Source organism: Hippoglossus hippoglossus, chromosome 21 (assembly GCF_009819705.1).
Source record: "Hippoglossus hippoglossus isolate fHipHip1 chromosome 21, fHipHip1.pri, whole genome shotgun sequence".
Classification (NCBI taxonomy): Eukaryota; Metazoa; Chordata; class Actinopteri; order Pleuronectiformes; family Pleuronectidae; genus Hippoglossus; species Hippoglossus hippoglossus.
Window position 1 is genome coordinate 4137987 of NC_047171.1, and position 25739 is coordinate 4163725.

At 41.7% G+C, this 25739-nt stretch overlaps 1 protein-coding gene across 7 annotated transcripts in view; it reads right to left on the reverse strand.

Annotated features, from left to right (window-relative positions):
- Positions 1–25739, reverse strand: part of gulp1a (GULP PTB domain containing engulfment adaptor 1a) — a 59781-nt gene that overhangs the window by 18765 nt on the left and 15277 nt on the right. For 4 of the 7 annotated variants that reach the window (XM_034574777.1, XM_034574770.1, XM_034574773.1 and 1 more), the window contains exons 2-3: positions 17147–17233; positions 1582–1663 (exon numbers count right to left, since the gene is read on the reverse strand). In XM_034574777.1, the coding sequence (XP_034430668.1) occupies positions 1582–1609 (28 nt within the window). In that variant the 5' untranslated portion in view covers positions 1610–1663; positions 17147–17233. Of the gene's footprint in view, positions 1–1581; positions 1664–7416; positions 7636–17146; positions 17234–25739 lie in introns of all 7 variants that reach the window. The other 3 variants (XM_034574772.1, XM_034574771.1, XM_034574775.1) reach the window with 3 other exon arrangements.

Genomic DNA, 25739 nt, shown 5'->3' on the forward strand with positions numbered 1-25739 from the left:
GTCGTCAAGTGTGATGAAACAAATCGATTTGTTGCATGATGACACAAGACACAAATCTCTTAAATCCATTACCGTCCAGAGTCCTCCGCCGAGGAGCGACTGCACCAATGCGTCATCTCATCTTCCTCATCATTGGATTTTCATTATGAAACACGTTGAGATTCCAGCTCATTCAAACACCAATTTAAACCACGATGTGAAAAATCTTTGAAGGATAAACATCCATCACCAGTTTGCTCAGCCACAGTGAAAAAACTATCAAAGAAACGCCAAGAAGCAAAATAGACAGTGCACACACATGGTTCCAGGTATTTCTGTACGTTGTGGTTCATGCTCTGAAAGAAAGAAAGGTCTCATCTCTCAAAGCGGGGGAAAGCTTTTACTACACTACCTGTCAGGGACGTTTTGGCATCACTCACTGCAGATTGATTTGAACAAAAGTTGCAGGAATTAAATCAAGAGAGGAGCTTAAAGGTTATGCATCTGTTGGTGTTCAGAGGTATGAGCGCATTGCAGAGGCCAGGGAACTTCTGTCCTTCGCTTGGAGAAACTCTATCGTGACAGACGGATGAATGGATGCACGCTTAACAGCTTCCAACGAGTGCAGAGAGCTGGACGGTACATGTTCGACCTTTCTGGGGCAGCAGCTGGAATTCACAGAAATAGAATCCCAGGTAAAAATGGGGAGGAATGGGGCTGTATTTCTATCACACGCAATCAAACAGAAGTGGAATGTGAGCAGAATGCCTGCCCCGTCTGATCACCATCTTTAAAATGGAGGACCCAAAGTGAAGAAGTGAATTATAACGCCCAAAATATCATTAAATCCTGGTGCACCACCTGGGGCCCTGGACACCTTCCACCAACACTGTCCACTGCTTCTCCAGGAGTGTTGATTCCCACCAGAGGGAGTGGGACAGATGGTGGTAAACACATCAAACTGTTTCGCAATCCCCCCCCCCTCTACGTTTGGCCAGGGTCACCTCAAGACACACAAGTGTTGCACAACCCCCCCCCCTTGGCTGAGGCCAGAGCTTGGTAGATTTTTGTTGTTGCTCTGACCGTTTGTATTCTTGCATTAACAGCTTTGTGGAATGAATAAAGTTCAGTCTGGATTGGATCATTTCCAGCCTCGGTCGGTCATCCACACTTTGAAGTTGCATCGTGCCTGGTTTGTAATCAGATGAAATAATAAACACATCACTCAGGATGTCACTTTCATGTTTTTAAAACTTCACAGTCCTGCAGATTTAATGAGCTGCACAGGGCGAAAGTTGAGAAAACGTTCAAAACAGAAACTTTTTTCGGTGCATGATTGACAAATGAGTAACTGCATCTTAATGAACTTGAAACGGGAACAGTCAGGGTTTGATCCAGATGAATCTTTTTCCCCGACGTGGACAGAAATCCTTATTATTTCAGAGGAAATAATAAGGACAGAAATCCTTATTATTTCAGAGGAAAAACATTGAAAATGAGATGAAGCTGAGGATGGTTCAGCTTCAACCGAACCCAGCAGAGAAATAGAAGCATCTGACACAACGGCTCTGTGTTCGGCTGGAGGAGTTATTTTCTGCTCACCTTTTTTCCTGTTGAAGGCGCGGTTCATAGTGGAAAAATGTGCGTCTCTGAGTTCCCTCTTGGGTTACTGCCAATACTCCACCTGGAAAAGCAGCAGGAAGAAGGGGTTTAAAAATGGCTTTGACCTTAAGAAAAGGCTACAAAACAAAGTCTGACGTTTTCTTCTGGTGGTGAGGCAATGTTTAGCTGTCAGAAAGTCCCCGGCCTCATCAGCTCGGGAGTCGGGTTCTCCCGACCTTGTAGTGCTGATAATAAAGTGCTCGCTGCCCTTTCCTGTTTTTAAAGCACTGGACCGGCCTGAGACTGGTGATTTCTATCATAGACAAGTAATAAGGCTGCACAGTAAAATCTAACATTGTTTCCCATCCTCTGTTTACAGTCTGTTGCCTTATGTTCTAATCTTTATACAAAGGAAAAAAGAGCAGTTGTTTCTGTCAAAGTGCAACTTGTTCAATCCACCAAAACACATTCAGCTACACACTCAGCATTAAAGTCTACAGAACTGGAATCCAATATAATCTTTATAAGCTAATGACGAGAGATGCTGAACTTCTAATGATCTTCAGATTCACGAGGAATAAAATTGTCTCGCAAAAACAACCATAGGGCAACATGTTGAAAAGGTCAGATGTTTTAAATACTCAGATGGTTGTGCAGAAGTTATAATTAATCCCGAAAGCTTATAGATACTTTGGGTAGAGTTAGAAGATTCATGTAATTCATGGACTCTGGTGGAAAGCATCTTATCTTGTAACGTGGTTGCTTGGTGCGGACAGTTCAATGTTGAGTGTAACGCGACAAACTGTCAAGAGGGATTAACAGGGGTGAGCAGAAATCAAAGGGGAACCACAGATACCAGTAAGCGACAGGTTTACGCTGAATGGTAAAAATAAAAAGCTCCTGACATAACAAGCAATCAGTTCTATCCTTTACGTACAGAATCTGAACTTCCTTTGGGAAGGAGTTTTAAAAAGCCACGAGCTTCCAAAAGAACTCAGACCTTTTTGTATTAGTGATCAATTTTGTTGTTTTCCTGTGGAGCCAAAGACGATTTCCCCACATTGTGGACAGTATAGTTTAACCCGACCTACCCCGAACAGCCCCAGTACTATACATCATTACTCCACTCCCACACAGCCGGGATGAAGTCAGTGATAAACGTGGTGCTGAGTGTTTCTCTGTCTGAGTCTCACTGTACAGTAGCAGCGCAGCCTTGACGTGCCCTAACACAGAAACTGGTACACTCGACCCACACTGCGTTGCATCACAGGAAAAAAAAGGAGCAATTTCTTTATACAAATGCAAAGTGTCCGCCTCCGCAGCGTGTCGAAAAAATATGACTCCTGGCTTTGACTGTTTTCAGGCCTTTGCATCAGTTCCTCATGAGAGCTCGGCAATCTCGCGGACCTCAAGGACAGAGTGTCCAGGACGAGGAAGCTGTCAGCGAGCTCCACGATCAATATCCTTTCTGCTCTTATACTGTGGGGGAAAATATACAACAGCTACTTCAATCGGTGCCCTTTGCAAACAAACTTAAGACTGCATGGGGCAATTTAGGAAATGAATTGAATTTTCCCCGTCGCTGGTGTTTTAAATATATCAAGAAAAAGTCACTCTACATTTTCAGTGAATGAAAAAAACAATCCCAACTAATGTCAGAGAACCAAATTGATAAGATGTCGTATCCTCCGAAACATTTTTCTTTTATTTGTTAAAAAAAAACCTGTTTGCTCTCTTCACCGGATCAGAAAAGTCTAAATAAGTTTTTCATTTTTATATTGAAATATTTCTGCAGGCTTTAGCTGATGCAGAACTGACTGGTTTTCAAACAGCTTCACAGAAAAGCAAACAGGGATCTCGATGGGCTCAACACATTCAGACCTGATTCAGTCACACATGTAGATAATTAGACCTCACCCCAAAAACAAGCTGTGGACCTGAATGGATCCAGAATCGTACCGAGTTAAGAGCAAAGTGTTGAAAGAGTAGAAATGTGACTCATGTTTTCTGAGCTTTAAAGTTCAACCCCCATCGTCTTGCATCAGAAGACACATTTTTCTCTGGTGATGATAAAAACATTATGACTTAATCATCAAATCTATTTGTCTTACTCGGATATAACCACTTTAGATTTATTTTTCCTCTTCTCAAAATGAGTTCCTGCTCTGTATCGTCTCGTATGTTACACGGACTCCAACGACGGACATGATGCCGTTCAGACAACAGGCTTCTATGTATCAGGCCTCATCGTCCAATCGTCCCCTCGGGGCTGAGAAATAAAACACAAAGTTAAGTATGAGAAAACAAATTGATCACTGTGGTACTGGAGGGTAATGGGTCATTAGTTTTGACTGAGTAGCAGCACGGTGCCAGTAGGAAGTGATGGATTCAGGCTATCGAGTCAGATACATTACTGCTGGGAGGAGCTGATGATGAACAAACCATCCTTAAAACTACACCTCGCACACAGCTCCAATTATTTCTTAATTCAGATAAAACTGTCTCCGTAACGATTTTTAAAAAACTGTCTTCTTAGACTGGGAAATGAAAAGTAATGAGCCTGGTTTTCTCCAGATGCTCAGAATTGAGGCCAAACAGTTCAATCTTGATTGATCATCAGACCAGAGAATCGTGTTTCTCCCGGTCTGAGGGTCCTTCAGGCTCTTTCATGTGTCTTTCCCTGATGAGGGGCTCCTCTCTGGCCACTCTGCCACGAAGCCCAGATCCGTGGAGTGCCATAGTGAGAGCAGCCTTTCACAACGTTTCTCCCATCTTCACATACGATAGACAGATTGCTAATTAGGTTCTTGGTCACCTCCCTTCTCCTCTGATTGCTCAGTTGGGAAAGGTGGACATCGATAAGAAGAGTCTTGGTTGTTCCACGTAACAAATGTGGATATTACTGTGGAATATTTAGCCTCATAGGTCCTGTTCAGACCTGTTATTAACATCCTCTAAATGCAAATGATCACAACTGGCATTTTTGTTTGTTATGATGTTGTTTTTGTCCAGTTTAGGTTTAGAGATCAATCAATCAAATGTTATTTGTATGTAAAGATGTGTGTGTCATTGTGATTTAGAGAGAGAGAATGGCTAAATGCGTTATCATTATGTGATGGTCAGTGTTTATATTGTGGTGGTGACTACAAATATATCATCATATGGACTCTTACAAGTGTAAAAAATATGTTTTAACTGTGTTAGATCAGAGGACGTCAGCTGAGAGGGAAACCTGAAAGTGTCTTTGAAAAGTGTAAGAATACTTATGTCAATATTTCAGTTTTCCTTTTTAATATATTGGTATAAATGTCTTTAATTGTGGTTTCACATAAAGATTAAAGGATATTGAGTGTAGACTGAAGAGGGGAAAATGACTTTAAATCAACATCAGGCTGCAACAGAAGTAAATGTGAAAAGGAAAAGTGAAGTGAATCCATTTTAAATGCTCTGTCATAAGGCTCAAACTAATGTGGCATAAAGCTGAGGGAAAATGCAGTTTGCAGATACAAACACAATGTAAGTGGGTTTCTACTGTAAGGGGATATTTTCCTGTAACTCGGGCCCTGGAAAGGGCAGCAGCACATTCTAAATGGAACAAGCTTCAGGGTGGAGACTGGGACATTCCTCAGTCTGCCAAATCCTAGTATCTCTGCTGCTGGGAAATTGGGTTCCTGATGTACAGGTCTAACGTGCTGCTGCTCAAAGCATCGCATGAGGAACAAGGACAGTATTGTTTACACTTCACCAAATACAGTGCGATAGAGAGGATTCTGCACATCTCAGCACCAAAGTACTCTAAAGTATCTACGCTGCCAAATTAAGAACTTGGCAGCGACGGCCTTGGTACTTAACTACAGCTTTTTTTGAGAAGCAGCTTTTTGGATTTAAGTGCCTTCATCCTCAAAGCAAGTTTGACATATTTTTGTATAATACAACGTCCCTTTTAATAGTTTGTGGTGTTTTTATGTTTATGTTGTAAAAAAACAAAGCAGATCTAGGGATAGAGGACAGCGTGGTTCTTTTGTGACATGAGATATAGAAAAAAGGATTTCGAAAGCCTATCTTCATTTCAGTTATGAACAAAAAAAACAAATATGTAAAACCAGAAGCAGCCCACCAGGGGTGTGGTGCACCTGAGGAATGCAGCCTATTCAAAAACAGAGGAGAAATATTAAATATGCTCCCACTGGAGCTGCGTACCAGTGTTTCTAAAAAGCACTACGAGGCGAGTTTGACAGCCGGGTTTGATCTCCAATACAGATTGATAAAAGACAGACCATGATGGGCTCCTGTCCTAATCCTATTTGGTACTCGTCTAAAAATCCCAATTAAGAGTTTTTAAGTTCATGAAGGATTCACAACATGCAGCAAAGTCAGGCCACATACTTGCTTGTGGGAGACTGTGATATAACACGAAGCCACGCCTAACACCTGACTGTGATGTCACTCACTTGTGATAGACAGCCCCAGTGTTCAGCCGGTTTTAATAGCTTCCTGTCTGGTGCTTCAACAGCACCCCCTTGGGAGAAGCGTCGATCCCGAGACACACACACACACACACACACACACACACACACACACACACACACACACACACACACACACACACACACACACACACACACACACACACACACACACACAGATACACACAGTAACTTAACACTGAGCTGCAAACTTCCTCAGTCTCTGTCAGTGTTTACTCGCTGCAGTGGGAGCAGCAGGTTAGGTCTGTTCATTTCCAAACAGAGTCCTCACCGGGCTCTCGGTACACTCAGCAGACCTAACAGCACATTTATCCTCCATCATTATGAATAATGCAACTTTATGAGGTCCAATAACCAAAGTAAGTGGACACTAAAAACCCTACAAAGCACAATTACACTGTAATTAAAACCCACAACAAACAGCTACAGTATATGAATGTCTAACATGATACAGAAAACACACAAACTCATTTAAAACCACACAAGAAAACTTGAAAGATCCCTAAAGAATACATACACACTCAACAGTCTGAACTGAAGAGTAGTTTTTCTCTTTCTTAAGTTTTAATGATGTATAAAATAAGTAAAAACATATAAGCCTGCTCTACATTTACTAACTTTCACTGCCAAAGGCAAAGCAATCTCAAAGCCCAGAGTCAGAACAACTCACCTTCAGTGACTCAAACTATCGGAATTTGGGAAATAAACTTTCTGGAAGTGAGCGCGACCTACTTTGACCCTGTGAAGTCGACTCCTCGTACCCCTACAACCATTTAACAAAGAAAATGAATCCAAAGGCAGAAGGTTGACGGAAGTTAACGTTTGAAAAGTCTGATTTGGAGAAAGAAAGAAGGCAAAGTTAACATCCCATTTACAAATGCCTTTCAGCCACACACTAATCTGACCCATATGCACTGAGAAGGCAGCAGGCTTTTAACATGGGACAGACGCACTCCAACATAATGCCTCAGAAAGGAAAATCAACAAAGATCCTTTGTTTGCTTCTCTTTACTCTCCCCAGCTCTGGAATCTTGCTGGATACGCGCAACACACAACAACAACACATCGCAAACTACAATCTGTTTGTGAATTTTTCGTCCCACAATTCCTCGGCCGAATCAACCCGTGGTGTCCTGGTGTTTAATCTAAAAGCCAGGCTTGCTCTCTCTATCACAGCCTGGCACTGAGAACTGCCGTGGATCAAATGCAGCACCCTGACGTACTTTCAAGGAAAAAGCACCGCTTGCCTTTTTAGAGGGAGAAGCAAGAAGAAGAAAGACACAGAAAATGATCCATGGAGAGAAACATGCAAATCAAAGACAACAGAGCTGAGATAAAAGCTACTTACTCGCCTTCCAACTGGGGAGGAATAGAGAGGAGGAAGTTCCAGCAGATCCTAATAGTTTTCAGCTGTGGGCCAGATGGTGGTACACTAAGGACTGCAGCGAGCAGAGATGATGGGGTCTGCAAACTCAACAAGAAGCTTTTTGCCTCGACACATGATACTTGACATTCAAACCCAACCTCCTCCGCCCACAGTTTGTCTAAAATGGATTCTTTTGGAGTTCTGCATGTGCAAAAAAAAAAAAGTAAGAGAGACCCCCGTTTGCCAGGAACTGTTTCCCCTGCGATGCACCGTTACATACCAGAGGTGACCTATAAAGCCAACACGCCAGAGGTTGCAGTCTGACGACCCGGTTCCTGCTGCGTGTGATTCGTGATCACAAAAACGTAAACTGGCCCAAAGCCTCAGCACAACAGGCAAAGTAATAAAAGATCTGCTTCTCAGTGAGATTATATCAATTAAATAATGTAATTATTCTTTCTCCTGTACTCCAGAAACACAAACAGGCAAAAAAAACAACATGTGTCCTGAGAGTTGAGAGGAAATGATCTGTTGCTTTTCCAGTCTTGACGACCACTCACAGTTCTTCACAGTACAGTTTTCCATTCACCCATTCACACCCGTTCATACAGAGCATCTTAATCCATCATCCCTCACTCACACACCCTGCAGGCACAGCCGTCAGGGGCAATTTGGTGCCGAGTGTATTGCCCAAGGACACTTTGGCACGCAGAATGGAAGAGACCAGGGAAGGAACCGCTGGTGCTTTTGGTTAGTGGACAACCCGCTGTACCGCCTGAGCCACAGCCTCCCACGGTGCGTACCACTTTTAAAATCTGTCACTTGATTGTTCTTTCTATCTGTCAAAGAGAGGAGCAGAGGACAAACACCGAGAGCCTGATGTCCCCCTTTGACAACTTCATGCAAAGCGTCTCTCCCTCGGGGTCTGATCAGGAAACCGTCTGTCTGACTCCTTTACGGCCGTTTGAGTGTCTCTCAGGGAAGTACAACTGCTTCAGGATCTGACCATTTTTCAAGAAAAGAATTCTTGAAAGTTGTATTATGTAAATTGTCATCAAATAAGAGCAACCTTGGGAAAGAGGTCAAAAACAAAATCCAGATCACAAACAGGTTTCCAGCAAGTCACTCAAAGTACGAAGGGGCATTCCTTCTTCTGCTTATTCAGCTTGGTCAGGGCAGAGGCTGGTGGAGGTGGAGGTGGAGTTGGAGTTGGAGGTGGTCTTGCTGGCGAGCAGAAGTTTGGGTTTGTGCCTCAGAGGCCATTTAAAACAGGCAGTTCTCACAGGATCTGGGCTGTTCACACTTTATTTTTCTAGGGTTTTTCTTTGCTCTGGCCTGTATCATTTCATGTTTGCGTCTTGTATGAACAGCTGTGGTGGGGTAGAGGAAGTGGCTGGACCAGACACTTTCCGGGAAAGTGGGGGCCCTTTATGCACGCACGCGCACACACACACACACACACACACACACACACACACACACACACACACACACACACACACACACACACACACACAGTAAAAAGGTTGAGAATTCATGTTACAAATGAAGTGGAAAAAATGTGAAGTTGTAATCGATGACATGTGTGACACATTTTATCTTATTTGTGCCCGTATACACATTTTTATGTAAACGTGTAAGTTGCCTCTGCTACAGCGCACACAGATAACAACTTGTCCATTCTCCGAGAAGCAACACAACATTCAAAGCAGTGGAAAACAGACACAACAACTCCAACGCAACTAGGTCAACATTTGAAAACAATATCAATGAGTCATCTGTTCATACTTTGTTTAATAACTAGGCTACGGCAACTTCTCCCCCGTATCCCAGCATTAAAATGTATGGGGAGAGAAATCAAGTTGGACAAACCAAATAACGAATACGCAGAGGATTCGACGCGTCTCCATCCCACCAGCAACTCTTTCCGCGCTAATGATTTAGCAATTCTTATGGTTTACAGATTTACACAAGTTCAGAGTCCAATTATCTCATCTTTCAGTCGGGAAATGAGTGTGTGTGTGTGTGTGTGTGTGGGAGTGGGGGAGTGGGTGGAGAGGCAGGAATGTGCATCTCAATGAGAAGCATCTCGGAGGATTCTCACTCAGATTTGCAGCCTCAACATGATTTGTGTTTCCTCCAAGCAGTAATGTGTTTTACCTGCGATGTTATTTCGTGCAGGCACGGCGGGAAAAAACGTCCCAGCGCCAGACACCGAGCCAACAATGATGATGACTACAGCCAAGGGTGCAAGGAATCATTTCCAGTGGCTGCTGCTCTACATTACACTACAACATAACACAGGCAAGTGTTGTGTGAGGTGATTTACACACAGCCTACTTTTAACATGGATCCAGCACTTCTTAAAAATCCATTTGATTCAGACTCAAGAGGTTCAGAGGCACCGTCCTCTGACGTGAATCAGTGTAAACGCAGCCGCTCTCTCTTTGTAATAAGACGGCGTCGAAAACAACAACACACTGTAATCCCCCCGGATGAAAGTTGTCACTAAGCTCTTTTGTTCAATCATTCTGAAAAAACCCAAGGGGTGTTCAAACTCAAATATTAATAGCAGGGTTTGTGACGAACTGTCTTCCACGTGCAACACAAACAAAGAGTAACGTGCTGGAGATGATATTAAAACCAGACTGTCTGAAGCCATTATACCTTTTATCGGGCTATGAAGCTGTTGGGGTATTATTGGATAATTAAAAATGTTAACATGGCGACACATAAGGGATCAGTAAAAGTACTGAAACTCGTTCAAAATACTGAAATTCAACAATTCATTGGATACATTTTTGTCAGTATTTTGAATATGTCTGCCAAATTCAGGCTGCATCAACACAACTGCTATTTAGTTTTATAACACATCCCTGTTGTTACGCTTACGTCTGCTTTCCAGTTTCTAATCAGGAGAAGTTTTATATCCCTGTTGTAGTTTGAAAACTCCTGGATGTTGTATGAACAGGCAAAAACAGAGACGTCCCCACATGGTCTCATCCTGATTGGTTCTAATCAGTCACTACTCGACTACCTGCAGTGAAGGTTCAGCTTTGTAAACCTGTCCCTGTCCCCCCCCCCCATCGTCAGTCCAAGACAGGAAACCCCTGCTCTTACTTTTCACCACTGCTGTTTCTCATCACTGTGTTTTCTGTATACGTAAGCCACTGGTTGCATATAGTAGACAATCTGTTTCCTGTTTACACACGTGCCCGGTGTACGTGAATGGACACAAAAGCCAACGAAAACATTGTAATATGGATTTTGCCTCAAGAAACAAAGGAGACAGGCAAAGTTAAGATTCATCCACTCGGCACCGTGACTGTCACATTAAATCTTGTCCCACTCTCAATAATTCTAAATCTAATTTTAAGTTTTTAATCTTGCTTAGAATTCTTAGAACTTGTCGTATCTTTTGTGTCTTTTCTGCGTTTTTCTCTGGCTCTCTGTACTTTTGCATTTATCCATTCTTTTGTTTTTCCTTTGCAACATGATTTGTAAAGCACTTTGGCTCAACTCCTGATGTTTTCAATGTGCTGTTTGAATAAATCGAACTTGACTGGACTATTAAAATGTAAACAGAGATGCCTATAAAGTCTTACAGGAAAAAACAAAAGTCAAGCTAGTAAAGGATAAATGTATAATAGGTTTCCCTCTAATACTATGTGCAGTCACCCTCAGGCTCTGTGGAAGTATTTAAGTTCACCAACTTTACTGTAGTAAATAACATTCATCATTTGTTATTACACTCATCTCATCTCAGCTGCCTGCTGCTGACGGCTTTATGGGCAAACAGCAAACGACCAACATTACCTCTCTGCAGAATATAACTTCTCACATGAACAGTTTGATAACTTTATGTGGCTTAATCTCACGGTGCAGCGATAAATGCAGACAGTCCTCAAAGCTGCGTTTTGGCTTTCGGCCTGAAAAAGGAAAAGGAAAATACCTAAAATTAATCAAATTATATTTTAGTAGCTCAGTTTTCTTTACTTTCTTGCTTTTTTCAGTGTTTGTCAGTTTCATACCAGCACAGAGGAGGGGGCTCAACTCAAAACAGGAAGTGACAGCTTCTACCCAGTTAATTTAATTATCTAGACTGTGGTGACCCACCATATTCTAATTTGTCCTGCCGCAGTTTCGTAATGAGTCAAAGTTATTCAGAAACACTGTTGTCTCACTCACATACTTCCCAGAATGCATTGTATTGTGGTTAAAATTCCCCAGAATCTTTCTTTTTTTTTTCCTCATATGAAAGATTTAACATGACGGAGGCTGTTTTCCTGTGTTTATTCAAGATGTCAAAGGATCAACGCTTTGATTAGAAGTTGTGCAAACCATAAAAATATGTCCCTGCACCCATCTAACAACAAACTTTAAATTATTTTAAAAAATATATAACGACAGGAAGCCATTTCTAGTGACTTAAACGATCATATATAGCCCAGATTAAATACAAAATTTGGGCTATATATATATATGGAGCTTATCACACTGTTCAATCAGTTATATGATGCTATAAAAGTGGTCTGACAACTGGGGGACCTATCAAGGATCCACCCAGGATCCATCTTTATTCAGTCCATGATTATAAAATATTGTCACGTAAGCTTTGCAGGTGGCCGTCACTCAACCTCCTACGAATTCAGCCCCTGAGAAAACTTTACTATTTATTTTATAGAACTCTTCTCCTTGGAATGTTTCAGTCTTTTCAACACACAGCTGCTTATTGCATGTGGTCCCTCAGGTAGTCACTAGCTGGATCCCAAAAACCCACTAACACACAACAAAAGACTGAACTGAAGTTAATGGGAGAGAACGGCCCAATTATATCCAGAAAAACAAAGTTAAAAAAAACAACAAATGTTTCTACATCACATGAAAGTCTCAGCTGGTACCTCACTGAACAGGCTCCAGACCATAATTATGAACCAGGCTGGAGCTTAAATGTGCTAAAAAAAGGATTTCATGTGGGTTGCAGACCAACATGGCCACCAGGGAGCTGTCAGTCCAAACACTTGCATGGTATAGTTTTATACTCGGTGAAATTTGAGTTCAAACTAAAAACATTTTAAATATAAATACTCAGCATTCAGTCTTACTTGCTTGAACACAATGTTTTATTAGCTAACAATGACACACTACAGTCTGTGTTTGTATAACTGTAAACTCTGTCTTGAGCAGTTAGTCGTTAGCACAAACATTCACTTTAGAATAAGTTACACATCACACACTTGATAAATGTACCTCACCGAAATGTGCGGCAGGAAACTCAACAGGTCACGAACCAGTGCTTTTTGCTGGATTCTACAATTTGAAGTTAATTAGAATAGAGCGGCCATGCAATATCAGGAAGTACAAGGTTAAAGCAGAGGGGGGTCTCTTCTGTTAATGTTCCTCTCGTCAGCCGCGTGTTTGCTCTCGACAGCTCGATAGGTCACGTTACGTTTGCTGTTATGCTGTAATATGAATGAATAAATTAACTTTTATTCCACTGGAAGAATTCCACCGTTCTTCCTTCACCTGTTTCAACCTGCAGCAGGTACAAGACGACCTCCACTGACTCGTGTCACCAGCGCTGACATGTTGGCATTTAATTTGGTTCTAACCTGATTTATTCTGTATCATTAGTGACAGAGATGTGAAACCTTGTTTTACGTACTGAACACTATTTCTTTTATGAAGAGTCATGTCCAGGTTAGTGTCCCATATGGAGGATTGTTTCCCCATCATTAGGAATTTCAAACTTGACTGGTCAATTGTTAACCGTCCAGTTCTGCCGTGACTCAGGGTTTTACGTGTGTCTGTCCTTTGTGTGTTTTCCCCTTGTTCCCTCGTTCTGTCTGTCTGTCCCTCTCTCCCATGTGTGTGTCCTGGGCGTGGCGATGACTCCTCCCTCCACCTGGATCATCCAGCACCTGATCATCGTCCGCCTGCCTTCCCACCTGTTCACTCTTCACCTCCAAGGACTCGATCTCTGTACTCTCCACGTGGTCATCGCTACGCGTCATTCCAGCAATATTTCTGAACTGTACTAAATAAAAACCTTTTTCTCTGTGTATAGTCGTGTCTGTTTTTGCGTCAAGCCAAAACAAAAGTGTAACTAGTTATTTCCACGTGGTTGTACACCTCCACAAACCAGTCCAGTGGCGGTTCACATCCAGACTCACATGCAGTTAGGATTCTCTTGCGTTATGGCAAAACAATTTTGTTTTGTGAGGTCATAGTGACCCTTGACCTTTCTAATCAGTTCATCCTTTGACAACGTTTGTGCCAAATCTGAAGAAACTCCCTAAAGAGATAAAATGTTCACAACAACAAAGACAGATGGAGAAGCGCAAAACACAATTCATAATCCCCCAAACATTGCAAAATGTGAAGCAATTTTCAGAGAATTAAAATACCAAAAGTCAGGAAAAAATACTCCTCTCAATAATTCATGCGTCACTGTGCAAGAGAGGCTGCGGTCCATATAACGAGATATCACCAAATTAAGCCGTTAGAGGTTAATGAGTTGTGCCAAATATGCCTTAATTGGATCACTGCTTTCTCTAACTGTGTAATCCATGATGATAAATGAGGTGGAGAAAATAAGGAACACTGTAAAAAGGATTTGAGAGAGACCAGCCCCTCAGTTGGCAGTGATTCACCTGTATGCAACACACTGATCAGGATTTGAAGACATGTTGCCTGATAAATGTCTGTGTTGTTTCACAGGGAAACAAAGTGTTATGACACAGAGTGTGGATGCTGTTAGAATTCAGACGTGTGGCAATATCACATCTTCTTCCTTCAAGCGTTTGAGAGCTGCAGATCTCATGAAGAAAACATCTTGCCAGTCTGATATTTCCAAAAGAAAGATCAGGAGGAGTAAAAGTAAAGTTTCTGTCTGTTCTGACTCCAACACATCTCTTTGGAAAGTCTGTGAATAGCAACTGACGGTAGACTCACTTCTTTGCAGGTTCCTATTTTTACAGAAACTCTTTGCGTACAAGGATTAAATCAAAAAATAACGATGAAGTCTTCTGACCCGGTGGTGTTGGGGGTTGGTGAGGTTGACAGCTCTCCTGCAGGCCACCTTCCAAACCAGGGCAAATTCCAGTTAGCTCACACCGAGCAACAAATCACGGCGAAGAGATGATTTACGCGCTCGAGGGCCGGTTCTGGGTATTGCCCCCTCAAGGTAAAATCATATTTTATATACACCGATCTCATTAATGGCCTCTCTGGAATCTAATTGACAGAAATTTGTCAAAGTGATTGGACAACTTTAATGCCCCAGTGTGTGTGTGTGATGTCTACCAAACGGCAGCAGCTGTCCCACTTGCCTGTCACAGTGAAGGTCCCGCACAAATCTTCATGTGAAACCATGATAATTACAATGTGCAAGAACTGCATATCTCTATCTTTGAATCTACATTGAAAAATCATGTGAAAAATGTTTAGTAATGCAACACATTCATATTTTCCCCATCCGAACAGTTTTACTGATAAATGTTTGCTAGTTAAAAGACAATTCACACGATACAGAAATGTGCTGTTTCATTTCAAAGTCACAAAGTGAAGTGGGGCTTTAAGAGCTCTCGTTAAGTTAAATGGAGCTTTTTTAAAACATTAACATTAAACAAAAGAAAATCATAAATGGAAACACAAGGTTTGTGGTCAGCTCATTACAACAAAACGAGTAAAATGGAACTTCCTCCAGTGTGCCTCTCCTTCCCCTCCCTTTGGAGCACTTCCCCCTGAGGACCACTAGGGCCTGGCTCCTTCTAGCTCTTATTCCCTGACTGAACCTCATCTGTACAAGTTAGTTCCCTCAATGGATTTAATGGTGCGCCTCGTTATAAAATGCACTCGCGTTATCTCCAAAAATAGTCACAAAATGCGATTAAATGTAGTCACAGTCTGAAGCTCAGGGTTGGAAGTTGTAAGTCAGGGTTTATTTATCGGAGCTTTGCTATTAGTAGAAACAGTCTAGATGTGAAATCCTTTTTAAAAAGTACATGCTCAGTGAACGAGTGTAAAGTGGTGCAGTGTTGTATTCACTCACCCAGGGATCCCCGAGCTGAATGAGCACAACATCGGTTAATGGATACCTGCCTGGCTAATGGAAGCCAGAGCAGCCACCTGAAAGCTCGTCCTCACACTGACAGTGAAAGTCCCAGGCGGCGGCTGCACAGAGGTATTCGGTGGATAACTCTCATGTTGTTTATTAGGGAAGTTGTTTTAACACACTCCTCCCTCCCCCCCGAAAAACCAAAGGCCATGAGTTAACATTTCTTTAGTCATACTAAAGCAGTCAGCATTAGAGGTATTGGTGAAACTCGTTGTTTCGCTCTGATTCCAGACTTTATGCTACACTAAGCTAACCACATCCTGACCCCATCTCTGGAAACAGCTGACCGAGCAGAGCATATCTGAAAGGGGCAGCTCCTCCGAAGTGTTTGGATAAAGATTGAACACATCTGTCGAGGACCTTCATCTGAAGCCACGATGAATGGACGCGTACGCTGCTTCCTGTACAGCTACAAGTTCGCCATCCACCAGCTAATTCTCTCCCCGTTCATCTCGCCTTTCATCCACCATATTTGACTTCTCATGACTATTTAAAGAAGATTAGAGTTCACTTTGTAAACAAGGTCATTTTGAGAGAAAGATCTTGTCGGTTAGGCGATAGAATATCGTAGCATGTTGCCAATAACACTTGAAATGACCTGAGGATTGTGGTTTTGTTTCATAGAGAACGAAAATAGCACTTTAACCGATGTGACACACTCATAAATCTAAAAGACGGATTACAGTGGACCATTTATGACCCAAATCTACCTCAATAATTTACTTCTAATCTACACCCCTGTTCCTGCGTGATAAGACATCCCCCCAGCTTCCACACAAAGTCATTCATATACGGCCATATTTTACTGTCAGCCACTGTTTTGAATGTGCTGACTGCATTGGGGAGTCAGGCAAACTCTATTCTCAAACTATACATGAAAAGACTTTCCAGGCTCACTTCGCTGACAGTCAAACTGTCTATGAGGAGAAGACGAGGCACTCAGCAACAGCCGAGAGGTCATCTGAAGCTGAGATAGGAGGAACACGATAAAAGACCTTCTGCAAACTGTCCTCCTTTAAATGGTAAGCGAGGTGCTGCTGCAGAAGGAAAACTATTCACGAGGTGGGTAAGAAAATCTTTGATCACATTTTCTATAACGCAGCCATTGTGAATAAAAGAAAAATCTCAAAGGTTCAACTTGGTGGCACGACACTCTCCTTTCCTGGGCCTCTGTGTAAACTCTCTATCCCGACTGTGCCTCGGGAATCAGCGCCGCAAAGTGAAGAAGACGCAGGAGACTGTTTTCTCACTTAAGGTACGAAGTGCGTGGCTCATCACTTATTTACTAATCAAATGCTCATTGCAAATGTACAAGGATTCTGCATCATACTTGTACTTGGGTCTCACCATCTTTGCCTCTTCTAATAGGAGCTTTTCTTTTGCCAAGTGAAGTTTCTAATGATACTCCAGCTGTTCCACTGTTTATCATTCAAACTACTGAAGTAAAGCAACCAATAACTACAGGGAAAACAAAAGAACAGTCATCTTTCTGTTCTGGATCCAGTGGCAGGAGCACTTCCACTAAACATTAGCATGAGAATGATAACGATCATTTCTCAGACAGTTCTGAAGGGAGCAGATTAGGAGTCTTACTGTTACTGTGGACTCTTGATGTTCAGGTTTCTTTGTTTGTGCCTCACACATCTAAAGGCTGATGGGTGTTCAGTGGTGCTGCATCTTCTGCAGGCGGGAGGAGACAAGAGACAACAATTAAATATCCAGTTTTGAAATAGAGAAACAAGGTCGGTGCCACTTCTGGAGCGATTACGTTAAATCTATGTCGTTATTTCTCTGTTAACAAGGTATTTATTAATTACATTTTATGTAAGAAGGGGAATATGTTAATTAAAAAGAAGAAATACATGCATTTCTTCTCAAATTAAGACACTGAAAAGCTATTTATTATTTAATTGACAAATAGAGGAAGTGCAAGAACGATGAAAGCCAATGCACATCTCGCATCAATCCTGTAAACAACATTATAAAGTACCAACGTGTACGGATCAGACAGCACAAAGTACAAATGACTGGGGACACAGAACAGGTCTGCATGAATAAGAATATAAATTACATTCATAAAAACGCAGAGAACATGTTTGCCCACAGTTATTATTTTAGTGTGTGCTTGAAGACGGAGGTGCTGACTCACCTCTTTCCTGCTGGTGGCACAGAAAAAAAAAAGTTTTTGTTCAGGCACCATAAACTTTACCTTCTGTCCAAGATAATAAAGCTTTTTTTATTCATTTAGGCTAATGAATTTACAGCACAGTGTCAGCAATGGAGAGTTGTGAGCTCTCAGTGTTTATTAATGGTTTAAAAGAAAAACACATTGATCAATCACTCTCAAAAATGCCAACTTGAAAGAACAGAATAAAACTCTGAAATGCTTCCCTTGCAAATCTGAAATCAAAAGCCATGACACAACCGGGACAATTCCCAAGAGTGATATATTTTGTGTCTCCAGTCCTCCTACATAACCCGATTTTAACGAGTTTAACGATTTTGAGTATGTCCAAGTTCACATGAGTAATTTATAAAAGAACACGGTCTTCTTAAGATTAAACCTGGTTGTTTATGCACTTCACGAATGAGCAGCAGAAGTTTTGTAACCCCGCAGCGCAGCAGGTCTGTGGAATTATAAGGAACGGCCCCCACGGATGTAAAGGGCAGCTGAGTGATTAGGTTTAGGAATATTTGTTCTGGTTTTCGCTGCTGCAGATCATCCCTGTGCACAGAGCTGTTGAGTTTTATTACAAAGATTTTGAGTTCATCATATTTATTGCTTTGCTCTGCAAGTTCATGATCCGGTCACTGTCAAATGCATCAGACATCTGATCCAGGGGAAGAAAAATAGCTTGTTACTACCGACAGTGAAAAGATGCAGTTAAGTCCAAAACCTGCATATACTGTATATATGGAACAAGGAATTTGTATAAACTGTTTAATTAAACTTAGCATACCTTTATTATATATTTTGCCTTTATCTAGATAGACATAAGGAAGGAGAGGCAGGAAAATGGGTCAGAGAGAGAAACATTAGACAAACTGAGTATCTGCTGCTCAAAGCATATGTCACCATGTGGTAGGTTATGCTCCATAATCATTTGGCTATTGCATCGCCCCCAAACTGAACCTACTTCTCCTCCTTCCCTTCCCATATAATCAGTTCCAATGCAACAAAAACAAATTCGACAAGATGGAATATCTCCAATAATTTCCAGTTGAGCAAATATGCAAAATGTATTTTTCTACAGCATTTCCCTCTGTGTTCAGGCTGATGCCTTTTTCCATCCCACAGTATAAATTACCAGTGGGATGTTTTCCAACAACCCCATTTTCCAACTTTTTAAAAAATGTCAGTCGAGTCAATCATCTCAAACGGAAAACAAAGATCAAAAGTAAAATGTTTAGGTAATTTAAAACTGAAAATGATGTTCATTACATTGTAAGTGATGAACAATGGAAGTACGTGAAGCCTTGTTAAGGGTTGCCCACTTTTGTTAATGACTCTGACAGTGTTGGACCAGTGTGTGTTTTTACCATAGACTTTAAATCCTCCCACTATTCAAAAAGAAAGACAAAATAAAGTGCATTTGGAGCCAGAGTGTGTGTTCATTAAAAACTGGTATAAAGTGACAGTTCACAGTTACATATCAACTGAAATTAATTTACCCTGCTCCTCCTCATTAGAAGCAAATTCCCCAAACATCAGAGCTAAAATGTCCCGGCAGTGAGAAGGTTAAAGTCCAGAGGGCAGAGTGTGTGTGTGTGGGGGGGGGGGGGTGCTGTACTTGTTACAAGGGAGGAATGTTTAGTGGATTAATCCTCTTAGGCAAGTTTTGATAGCTAGACAGAAAGTCAATTTGAGAAAACAAACGTGAAAAAAAAACAAGCCTTGATATATTATTCTAAGTGAAGTTGCATGACTGGAAAACATCAACGCAGCCCAGGGCGTCGAAGAATGACACGACTTGTCAGACTGGGAGTGGAGCAAACATCCTAATTACAAAATAAGATAGTTGCTGGAGAAAATAGGATTACGATCCAAAAGGAGGGTTATATATTATGTCTAATACCAATATTAGCAAATCCAATACAGTGCATGGCGTCTAATATTGTCAGGCCAAGGAACGTGTGTATGTATAATAGCGTAAAAATAATTCTCGTTAAAAAAACAGCTTGATAAATATCTCGTTGTTGTCCCTCTGGGCTCTGAAGCGTGCGTTTTGTGATAACGAGACACCATGATGAGGGCAGCAGCACAGATCCAGTTCGCATGAGGCTAGAAGGGGTAGATAAGAGACGGGGGGGGGGACATACTGATAGCACCATACTGTCTCCGGCCCATCTTACTTCCTGAGGTGCAGAACTCTGCCTGCACCGGGCAGACGTCAGGTTATCAGAGAACCTGCAGCGTTCTGACCTGCTCTCAGACACGAATCACTGTCAAGATGCAGCCGCGGCTTTGGAACACTTGAGAAAAATGTTGTTGCTCAAAAATAACGGTGCACAGATTTTCGTGACTTCTTCCCAAAGAGCTCATCCTTCATGGCACATTAGTGCTCCCACAGCATTAAAGGACAATGGGGGAAAAAGATTATGACTGTGTGCTTTAAATAAGACCACCGTGAAATATGAAGTGTATCAAGTAGCCGCTTTAGATGGAATCTCATAATGGAAATTTCCACCTTATTATAACTTTAATTTAAAAACTTTGACTACGAGATCACTGATAATCCGGGTAATGGAAAAGTCCCTATTTTACAACCTGGATCTTATTTCTGTAAACTGGGCCGTGATTCATTTTTGGTTATGATGACAGGATTTAATTTAGGGGTTTTATAGCTGAGATCTGGGCACAAGGTGACTACTGGAGGCAGATACTCCCGGGTTGACTCTAGTTTTTTGCTTTCAAATTGGTGGCATAAAGTAAAAACTCCTGAAATGATGACAAGAGCTGTCTGTGCAATAGGTCAAGGTTTTTGTTTTGATGCAACACCCACAGCTTCTTATTAGCAGCTTTCAAACATGCCCAAGATCTTAAGTTGCTCTGAGGGAAAAGGTTCATATCCGAACTGTAATTACCTGTTTGAATTTAAATATTCGTGGGTAAAAGGGCATCAGAGCGTTTGAAGTAGTTTGCCTTGTAATCCAGCAGACGGCACTCACTGTCAGCTTGACCCATCAGTAAAGTATAAACCAGTAAGGTTATGTTGTTTAGCTTCGAAAAAAAAGGAGGACGCCAACAAGCAAAGCGAATAATCACAAAGCCAAAGCATCTAAGAAGCTGTGTTTGGAAGTTTCTCAATTTCTACACCTACCATTATACCACTTATTCCTTGAGGGTTGCAGGGGGGGGGGGCTAGAGCCAATCCCAGCTAACCTTGGATGAGAGGCAGGGTACAGCCTGGACAGGTCGCCAGTCAATCATAGGCCCAACAGACAGAGACAAACAGGCTTTCACTCTCACATCTACTTATAGTTGGTTGTCACCTTTTTGCTGTGGTTCAAAACAATCTCTCTCACTTTTATGTATCACTAAACATCTAAGGAATAAACTGGCAGCCAAAATATTCCCAGAAAAATGGAAAACTTCAGAATTGAGATCAAGGAGGTGAAGGAACAAATATCACAAAGGAGGAGAAAAGTGAGGAGGAGTTCTAATGAACAAATAAAGTGTGAATAAGTCGATTGAAAAGCTGAGAAATGTGCAAGAGGTGCGAACACTATTTACGCTCACGTCAAACACTGGATCTCCCGGGAACACAGGAGAGCTTGGCAGCGACACACACACGAGAGACTGTTGAAGTAAGGGAGCTTACAGCGGCTTTAATGTACAACCTGACCCAGTTAAGAGACTAACTGATATTCCATGTCAAATCCAGTCAAGCTAGGTTGAACTTTAATTCCATCCGAGGCAGAGCAGACTCAATCAGGTTCTCTCCTGGTGAGCACACAGTCAGACAGCCGGCTGACAAGCAACAGCAACAAGGGGGATTTGTATTATTGATGAAACGTTTCTTAGTGCACCTCCTGGATTTGAAATAAATATTGAAGAACTCCGCATCTCTGGTTCCGCTGAGCCGAGCAACGTAGTGCGTAAACTTGTTTTTTTTTTTCTTTCTAGATGTCTAAGTGAATTCCAGTGTTTTCTCTTAAGATTTCAAGGATGTGAAAAGATAATAAATGGCCTCGGCTGAGCAGCACACGGAAAGCAGACGGCAGATTCTCTCCAAACTACAGACCATGTAAAACAAACTGGGTTTCTCACCTGAATATAAAATCAGGTTACTTGAGTTAATTTATCAATGTCCTACCTTTGGATACATATATTGAAATAAATAAATAATAGAAAATAATATATTTATTGACAGACACAGGGGAGACAGCTCAGCTAGATTATCTTTTACTCAACACAATCTCACAAACACAAAAACGACCAAACCTCATGCTCGGTGGTCTGATTGTTAATTTGCTCGCTGCTCTTATTCATTCCTTATCCTTTTTTCCTTGAGACAGCTCCTTCTGAGAATATTCATGAGCAGTGGGAAGTGAATAGAGAGTCAAAGACCTTCAAGACCCAAATATCTGGAGACTATAAATGTTTTTACCAGCCTTGATGGGGCTGCAGGCAAACACGGTCATCTACAGCGAGGACAAGCGATGAACAACAACTTCTCCACGATGGGAAATTCCTGCCAACCTCTCGAGGATATGTGTAATAAAATCTTGAAGGGGGGTTGATCATATACCAGTTCTTTAAAAAGGCCTCACAGCCAGGTTCTGCAGCTTTTTTAATTCAATTCCTTTTCTTTCAGACACTGAAATAGGTCTCACTGTGTGCTCATTGACAGCTGCCTACCTTGTTGGCAAAGAAGCAGAGTCGACTGGAATTTTGTAGGCGGTATTGAGAATGGGCTCATCGTGTCTCTGTGCCAGAGTTAAGACAAACGATAAAAAGAAAACGCAAATGGCCACAAACATGAGCCAAAGCATGGGTGGATACAGGTAAGCCTGCAGAAACAAATACAACTCTGAAATCGGCATATTCCTTCGATCAACACAGAAAATACTGATTGCTCCCAGCTCCCACTCCTGCTAACAACAAGTCATTCTCATCATCAGAATAGTCCCAATACTCTAAAGCCTTTCTCAGGCATGAACATAGAAAATGTCTACACAATGGGGGTTCAGATCAAAGCACACCGACACTAACAGATTTCCTTATCACCAGAAGCTTTTGAATCTCGTTGTGTTTACAAGTTGACATCTGAGATGTTTGTATTCTTTTTGTTTTGTTTTGTTCAGTTTTGCATCCGTCACAAACATGCTGTGAATGCTCGTTCGAACATTGTGCAGAATTTTTACTACGGGGGTCGGCCAGAGGGGAACTGCGCAGCAAGTGACGGACATTTGCGTTCTCATATAACAGCCCCTCTGGATGGTTAAAGGAGATTATCCGGAGTTCGGGGCATGTGTGAAAGCAGCTTAAAAACCCAAAATGCTCAGGGAATCAATTGAGGAAAAAGTCTGAAACCGACAGAGTAATTCTGAACCTCAAAAACCTCTTGAATTTTACTATCGCAGGTCCTTCACAGAAAATGCTCTACTTCAGTGCAGTTTTGCTCGTCTTCTTTTGGTCACAGTCACATACAAACTGCAGGAAACACTGAACGGACTGAAAATAGTACACCTAGCCTGCTGTTACACTTTGTCTATCTTTTAAGTCAGAGTGTCTCGACACCCCGGGGGGCGCAGTTGCCAATCCGGCATCGCAGGGGGTTCTACTCTGCTCATCCGTGCTTCCCCTTCTTGAAAACACTCTCATCTCAACTCAAACAGTCCTTAGTGGCGCTCTTCAACATCTCCAAGCCTCGCAAATGTGTTTCCAAATTTATTGGAAAGACATAACAGGTGTTTCTCCTCTTTAGCATAAATCTAACCGATATAAATGGAGTGGTCAAGATAATAGAAAACACCTGTCGGTAGAAATGTAGTAGAGTTCCTACAGCACGACAAACCGCTGCCTCCACGATGACCATGAAGCTGAATCAATGCTCAACATTACAACTGTCATGACGGAGGATTTACTGCAGTTTTAGCAATAGGAGTGTGTATATATACCATATATAGAAATAGATTCATTATTTTTCTTTCAATTAAAAGCTCCAAGGACTCAAATCAGCGCTATAAACATGTCAGGGAAGTGAGAAATGCCCTTTGGTGAGTGAATCGGCACAGTGTCACAGGGAGGGTAAGCTGCATTTTATACACCCACATCATTCAGTCAGAAGACTTTCACTTGGAGACTCTTATCGAGGGTTAAACTCACTTGTGCCTTTTTTTCTCCGAAGGTGTCTAAATCTATTCTGGGCAAAGGGTGACCTTTCCAATCTGTTGACCTTCGTCAGCATCACAGCGGTCCGTGATGTGTTGACAGCCGACTTCACTTTTGATTTTGAATTTGACAGGGACGTGTCGGATGAGGGGTCTGAGCCACTGTGATGGCGAATCATCGCTTTTCATTATCTCTATTGTCGCCTGCGGAAGCGAGTGTGTGACGCTGTTAACACCGTGTTACGCTGTAAGGACGGACGACAATGAGACAAAGCACATCTCATCCGACGGAAGCTTGGCTGAGAAGAGGGTCTAAGTGAAGTTGCACTTACATGTGGCACTTTGTAGTTTGGCTCTTTTGAAGCTAATGTACTTTCGTGGTTCTTGCTGTTTTGAGTTTGTACCCTCATGGCTGAATGCACTTATTGGAAGTCAGCTAAATGATATGTAATGTAAAGACACTTCAGGCTGAGCAATATGGCTGGACCTCATTATCCCCACATTGAAGAGGTAGTTGGAAACTGCTGCAATTACTTTTAATTGAAGGTAGCTATAGCCCCCACTAATACTTGCTTAATGTTGCTGGATGAAGTAATTGACTGAGTAGCAAATTCCTGATGTTATTGTGTCAACCGGTTTCAGCCCTTTGTCTATGTGCTTCTCTCCTCCTCTCTGTGCTCACATATACATAATATCAATGCAGACGATATCCCAATAAGGCTGTCGTCATTCACGTCTTTTAATCTTTCTGTTGTCAGACAAACAAACTCATAAAGACGACATGTTAACCATTCACTACCATGTAATTTCCTATATCTGCTGCTGTGCACTTCCTTAAACCCTGATCTTACAACCACAACGTTGTTAAACATCGACCAATCCAAGCGTAGCTGAAACCACAGCAGACAGAAAGTTAGAAGCTCATTCACATCAGTCATGCCGTCAACTGAATGAGATTCACAGAGACCAAGTTCAGCCACTGACGGCAATTGGCTATAAGGTGCTTTTTTCGGGGGGAGAAGAATAATTTCGATATATTTTTTGTTCTGGTAGTGAACCTATTATGTATTGATTACACCTAATAGTACACAAGAACACTTACATTACACTTAATACTACACAGAAATTTTTTTGGGAGTGTGATGTAAATTCACATTCAGTAAATGTATAAAGGAAACAAAACTTTTCTCAGAGGATTCACAGAACATATTGACATCATTTGAATTGTATACTGTAGGTGAGACATGCATGTTGTGCATTTCAACACATTTCCTCTCAGCTCTACATGTTGGACTCATGAGCTGAACTTCACTGGAGTGGATTCCTCTCACACAAAGAAGGAAAGACCTCATGCCAACTTTAAAGTTCATTGCATGTTTGGGTCAGTGGCCAAAACAATCTCCCCAGGGACTATCCCTCTCTGTCAGTGGACAGAGTGGCTGTGACAGGAAATGGCCTTGAGGGTAACTAAGCAAGCGGAACACAACTCCAGAATTCTCCCACCTCGTCTTGATTTAGACGTTCAAACCCAAAAGTCAGGATTCTTATAGAGCTCAGACTCTGTGAGGCCCGAACAACAGCATGTGAACCAAGTGAAAATGATTTTTTAATGTTGAACCATTAAGCCTCAACCTAGAAACAGATTGTTATCTCTTACATTATCATAATTAATCAATTTATTATATATAATATTCATCCCACTGCTGATAGTCTTGCCACAGCATTACAACAACTTTATGAACAGAAATTATCTATTTATACAAAACATAGATTGTGCCCTAGCATAAAGTCTAACCTTCCTGCTGGGCTTTTCGGGTTAGCACCTTTCTGAATGTACATATCGATCACT